This window comes from Ixodes scapularis, unplaced genomic scaffold (genome assembly GCF_016920785.2).
Source record: "Ixodes scapularis isolate PalLabHiFi unplaced genomic scaffold, ASM1692078v2 PGA_scaffold1__304_contigs__length_218370807, whole genome shotgun sequence".
In the NCBI taxonomy this organism is placed as follows: Eukaryota; Metazoa; Arthropoda; class Arachnida; order Ixodida; family Ixodidae; genus Ixodes; species Ixodes scapularis.
Window position 1 is genome coordinate 70,505,569 of NW_024609846.1, and position 6,402 is coordinate 70,511,970.

The window sequence follows — 6,402 nt, forward strand, 5'->3', positions numbered from 1 at the left end:
ATATGTGTCTACGGTGCACCCTTATGCAGGCCCTCGGGCTGTATAGGGACACTGGAAAGTACAATAAATAAATATATATTCTTGGGATAGTATTTTCTTTCTTCTATCTTTAGGTTCCGTGCAACCACTGTTTTCTGCTTGGTCTAGAGAACACAAAACTGTATGTAGGGGCGTTACAATTAACAGTGTCTTCTGTGCTATGACAACAAAACGTTACGTTGTCTAGTGGCATTCTTTTCAATATAGCAGCCCAGTAACTTACCACGATGCGTGACCTTGTCTTACCTTTCAACAATACTCCTTGTCGTGGTGTGTGCCGTGTTGTACCTCACTTCTGCTGCTCATGATGGCGACAGGAAGGGCGTCATCAGCCACGGCTGGCAGGTGTAGCTGCTGTCGCCGAGCAATAGGCCATCGTAGACGCCATCGGCAAGCTTGACTGATAGTGTGCTCTCGGTGAAAATCCGGGAGTCGTGCGTGCTTCCTGGCCATCTCGCAACCACATTGCCTATGCGGCAGGATGCGTCAACTACCACCTGTACGTTGATGGAATGGTACAGGTGGCGGTTCACGTACACCTCCTCGTGCACGCGCGGTCCCTGGATTCGAATGTGAGTACCATCAACAGCACCCACGACACAAGGGAACCCGGCTACGTCAAAGAACTGCTCCTGCAAGTCAGCACCCTCTGCGACGTCAGGACACCTGAAATCGCCAATACATTCACAAGTTAATTTACAGCACAATACCCTAGCATGCACATTTATGCAAAGTTTAGCCGACATTATTCGTTTTTTTTCTGTTTCAGTGTTCATCGTAAAAAAGAAATGTCGTAAATATCGCCAAATGCCTCGACAAAACAAAATGTTCGAGAAAAAAAAAAGTGGGCCCACACCGCGGATCGAACCCGTGTCCACTTATGTATGAAGCAGACACAAAAAAAAAATGGCATAGCATAGGGGCATACACCGTGCATAGGGGGGTACCCTATGCACGGTGTATGCCCCTATGCTATGCCATCTTTTTTTTTTTTTTTTTTTTTAATTCTAAGCTATGCCACCGCTTATAAAACACGTTGTAACCATTCGTGTTATAAGCTCCTTGCACTGACGTCACATCGCATACTTTTGAACACCAAGTAAAAGGAGGAGAGGGAAGCTGCCTTTGTAAGAACGCTGAGTAATGGGCTAATCTTCTCTAATCATCTGGCAGGAGAATAGCAACGCTTGTGCAAACCCGGGAGGCACAAAGGAGGATCTTGATAAGAGGGTAACTCCTTCTTTCCCTTTTCTCTGGAGGGCAGTTTCGCGTAGTGCGTGTAGCCCTTTCCGGCTGAGGTGAACGACGGAGTGCGTATAGCTTTACTCATCAACAAACTCAACACAATCTGACTTTTTTTTTTTTTTTTGACTAGGAACGGCTCAGGAACTCTTTACCGTATGAAGTCTTACCGTATGAAGTCCCTTGCTCGACGTGCCAGAGCTACGGTGACCTGACACACGGACCGTGAAGCACTAGAGACTTGCACGTGAATATAGTCGCCTGCAGTGATGAGGAAGTTGCCTGTGGCGTAGAATTGCAGAGCGACGATCACCTGCTGCTCTGCGGACAGGGCGCAGCTGCGACGCGTCGACCGCTCCAAGTTCGGGCGCAGCGTCTCCGCGAGAAACATAATTCCCGCGCGACCAAACCGGAATCGTTGCTCCAGCGCATCCTCGTCGAATTCTTCCAGCAGATCGAGGCGGTCCCGGAACACACGTTGTCGTCCCAGCATGACGACAGCGTACTGCGCGTACGCGCGGTCTCGTCGACGTCGACGCCTCGTCCCGTTCGACATCGTTTCCGTTATCAAAGTACAAATAGGTCCGCAAATCAGTTGTTAGTAAGTCCGCAGTCGGTCGGTGGGCTAATCGGTGGATCGGTTGGGCAAACGGAAGAGAGGGCAAGCAGTTGAGATCAGCAGGAATCGTAGAAACGTGCGTCGCAGGGAACAAAAACGAGACTACAGCAGCGGCGTTGCCAGACTGGAAGGGACTCGGGGAAAGTTATGCGTTGTTTATGGCGAAACATATTGAAGGAAATGTTTCTTACGTTTTCAAATATTCGTCGACAAACTCTAGCATGGTAGCTAAAATTTCTTCGTAGCATCTGAAGCAAATAAATTGGTCTTCAAGTACAACATTACTATATTTTGACTTAAAATACCATACTAGAGCGATAACAACCAGCGGAAAAAGAGAATAAACAAAATGACTGGCTTGTTTCACCGATAGATGACGCATCTTACTGCCCAATCAAAAATAATTATTGTGGTTTTATATCCAGCCGTTTATTACACTACCTAGGTACTTTTTCCTTCCTAGGTACCGTGGTTTACTAAAATGGGTTTACCATCGCTTCGAGAAAACCGGCCCAGGACTTGGTTTCGGAGTTGCACCCGTGTCCACTAGGACAGTCCATATCTAGCTCACATTTTGAATCCGCCGTGTTTTCCTGCTCCGAGCCGCCTTCTGTGAACCGGATAAGCTCCCCTTATCGTTGTCACCATGTTCGTCTTGCTTTTTTCCCTCAAGGATACAGCCGTCAGACGACTGAGAAGCCTGACCTTCTTTGACGCGATCGCGGCCAATCCTAACCATCAGCGCTTCAGACTTTGAGTCCTTCTTGTACAAAGCAGCGTCGGTCGTTCCGTCAGCAAAAATACGATGTTCGTTGGTAAAATCTGATTCTCTCTCATCAACCTCCTCGTTTGACAGAATATCTACACTACTTGCTAACGCGTTTTAGTGCTACTCGGAGCATGTATATTTCTTGTCGGGATCGTCGTCCTCTCCGCTGAGTTTTGTACGCGTCGTGCGCTCATGTCCTTTCGTCTCAACGCGTAGTCCTGTACGTCCGGTCTTTAACTGCTGAGAGGATGCTTCGGCCAAAAGGCGCTACTTTTCTAGCAGACATGATTTAACTATCTCATAATAGTCTCCGTGTTTTCCACTTATCGTAACGAATTCCGCAGCTTCACGGGCAATAACGTCAGTAGACTTTGCGACCACGTCTCAAGGGCGAAGCTCAGCTTCTTGCAGGTCTTAGCTAAACATAGCCCTACATTCTCGCCAACAATAAATGGCTCCCGGTGTTTGTTCATCTAAAAGCGCTACACCTCGCCTGCCCCGGATGAAATCTCAGCTCTCAACTGAGAACGCAGTCGTTCGATTTCTAGTTGCATATTTCTAAGCTCCCGCTCCTCTTTTTCGGCAGCTAGCCGATGTTCTCGCCCTTCTTTCTCGGGAGCTCGTCATTGTTCCTGGCCTTTTGCCTTCTCATTTCTAACTTTCTGAATCAGGTCACAGGCAACTGTAATTTTCTTGTTTTTCGCGCTTTTCGAAATTGATTTACAGACAGCACATTTCTTCTTCTTTTCCTCCACCTCCACGCCCAACGTTTCGCATAAACAAATTTAGCAAATCTGTTCTCAGCAAGCCCAATAGGTCCATGTTTTTAGCTTCAGGTTTGCTTCCAACCTTTCTCGCAAGATTATCATACGCAGCTCCTGGTCAAGTGTTTGACTTCTAGCAGTTCAAAATTAGTTGCCCAAACTCTGAAGCCTGGCGAATTTCAAAGCAATGTCCGAACGCTCACCCAAAGGAGCAGCACGATGTCGTATGGTTCATCCCAACCGCTGCCAACCAGTTGTTCGAAGTCAGGTTTGGTGTCGCTCGTTTGAAGACCCCAGGGCTCATGCTGACGTCCATTCTTCCATCGCCGAGGACTCGTTGCCCGAAGTGAAGGCGGGAAACGCAGACAAAACAGACTACACATCCGTTCAGGATCTGAAAGTGTGGGGCGTTTTCGTGGAATTCAGACTCCTCCGTGGAAGGCAGACGCCGTAAACGCCATAGGCAAAACACGCCCACGGTAACGTCTGTTCCCAAGCACTTGAACCGAGGCCCGACAGAAACGCTTCTTCGGTCTCAAGTCAGACAGGTCGAATGTGCAAAAAAGGGTTCGGATCGCACATCACGCCGTCTCGACGTTCGCATGGTCATCGACCGGGTTCGAGGTGTGAGTAGAGACAGAGGCAGTTGGATTTGTGCATACCCACTGATCCGTTCAGTCAGAGCTTGGCGCTCTGGCATCAGAGTGCGCTTTCGTCTCCTACCCTCCTTCAGATTTTCGGCGCATAGTCACTAAATAATAACGGCAAGGTGTGCGTTTAGAACTTCCGGCTCTTCAAGGGCGTTCGTTACCCTTCTTACGCCTTCTGGCGTAGCATGCAGGTTTGAGGTTCACGAAATGGCGGGGCGTTTTCAAAAGCAGAAAGAAACGGAAAGTATACCGCCTTTCAGTAACTTTAATTTTCCCCGTCGCTAGCTCAGCTGTTACAGCGGTCGACTGTAGGAAAAAACCGAAAAAGTAGGCGTTCTACAGCTGTTGCTGTAGAACGCCTACTCGCAACTGATTTCGCTGCAATCGAATTAAATCGTATTTTATTGCAGATACATCAATATTTTTCCAAATATGTTCGCGGTGATAATAAGAGAATGGGGGATAAAAATTACGAAAACTACGGTATATTTTATACCTCAGAAGACTGAGAAGAGAATAAGGATTGTGCAGTTCGAAATCAGAATGCACCTCATTCTAAAAATGATGGGTAATGTACCGTGCTATCATGTAATATGCCCAAGTGACAAAAACAAACACTAATCTAAATTTATTTTAATATATTACTTTAAATTACATGCACACGAATAAATATAGAAAGGTATACATATATGGTACACCATCCAAGCAAATGTCTGTCTCGATGCGAGTGAACAAAGCTTTGATTAATGCGTTCAAATGTGCATGAAAACAGCACAAAAAATAAATCTATGTATTTCTTCTGCCTAACATACCAAGACCAGGATGTTATAAAAAAAATTGCATTCAAAGGTGTTTCTAATTTTTTGTTTCGAAACGTGACGTGCGTTGCATTTTTGTCTAACTTAGTGATCCTACCGAGACGAGTGCATGAACATATAACATGTTTTCAAGAAAAGAAAAAAAAAACTGCCACGGAAAATTTGAAAAAAACAGTTAGGGCGCAGGCGAGCTGGTGTAAGTTTACCATTTTTTCAGACCACCTGAGACTGGGTGGAAGAAACACGAGACGTTCGTCGTGTTTCTTCCACCCAGTCTCAGGTAATCTAAAAAAATGGTAAACGGAAAATTTGTTATACTGTTAAAGGAAGACACATCAGCGGTATCTAAATAGAAATCGTGACCCAAAGAATGCAATGGAACGTGGGTATTTTGTTAAGAACACTTAATCTGCGTTGAATATTTTTATAGTTTTATCGTTTAGGAGCAATAAATATATGTGGTGTATATATTGAAGCGATGTTCGACAATTTTTAGATAATAATAAAAAAGCCATGGAAGGTGCAGTATATAAAGCGAACATTATAAGCGCATTTCATCAGTTCGAGCTTATCCAGCAAGAATAATACGTTCAGCCATGGTGAGATTTTTTATAGCAATGGATATTCTCAGGCAAATGTTCGCCATCACAATCAAGAATTATAGGATTGGATATTCTCAAGCAAATATTCGCTATTACAATCAAGAATATTGTGCACTTCTAATAAAACAAGATACTTTATTAATGAAACGGTCTTAAGTGTGAGAAATCTGCCAGTAACACTTTTACAAAATGATTCATCACACCGCCAGTTGGCAGATTCCACCTTTGGCGGTCATAGAGCTCCATTTTTAACCAAACCCCAGCCTCGAGGATACGTTGTCAAGCTATACTACATTATGCTATAGCCTGTGCTCACGTATGCATTCTAGCTAAGTTCATAACAGTTCAGGATCATTCATTCGTTCTTTGGCTAATAGGCTATATTTGTAAAAAGTGTGACATATCTGATCTCATTAGCGGAAAAGGTCTTTGGTTTTTGTAGTCGATCGTTGTAACTGTATGGTTTTAAAGACAAAATGAAATTATTTACAATCAATTTGTTTTGCACAACAATTCGAATTGTCAAAGCGCTCAGTCCGAAATAATTCGGGGCTAAAATTCCATTCATTGCGCAATCAGAGACATGTGGTGAATAAATCACTTCACACCAAAAGTTACGTGATAGGATGGTACTTATTAAAAAAGAAGTTTAGCATTACGTGAGCTATCCAAGCAAGGCGTTACCCTAGCTTTCTTTTAGTTCTGGCAATTTATAAGACATAATAAATTACTAACTACTGTTTCTGTCATCCTATATTATATGGTTAGACAATATAAAGATTACAAACGATTGGACATTTTCTTCCTACTATGCCTCTAATTTTATTACTGTGAAATTGCAGCAACCTTCTCACGTTCAACCTCACCATATTTTTGTGCAGTTTCGCTGCGTTCTTGTC

The 6,402-nt window shown here is 44.3% G+C and overlaps 1 protein-coding gene across 1 annotated transcript; it reads right to left on the reverse strand.

Moving 5' to 3' along the window:
• Positions 1-341: 341 nt before the first annotated feature.
• On the reverse strand, positions 342-1,837 carry LOC121835750 (putative nuclease HARBI1). Its single transcript, XM_042290227.1, has 2 exons — positions 1,452-1,837; positions 342-705 (listed from the first exon to the last, which is right to left on the reverse strand). The coding sequence occupies exons 1-2, from the start codon at positions 1,835-1,837 to the stop codon at positions 342-344; spliced, it is 750 nt and encodes a 249-aa protein (XP_042146161.1).
• Between the last annotated feature and the right edge of the window lie 4,565 nt (positions 1,838-6,402).

Excerpts from the sequence above, each read along its gene's own strand:
- LOC121835750 (XM_042290227.1), bottom strand. The coding sequence starts at position 1,837 with ATGTCGAACGGGACGAGGCGTCGACGTCGACGAGACCGCGCGTACGCG. Across the intron at positions 706-1,451 it reads CGAGCAAGGGACTTCATACG|GTGTCCTGACGTCGCAGAGG; the intron begins GTAAGACTTCAT and ends TGGCGATTTCAG.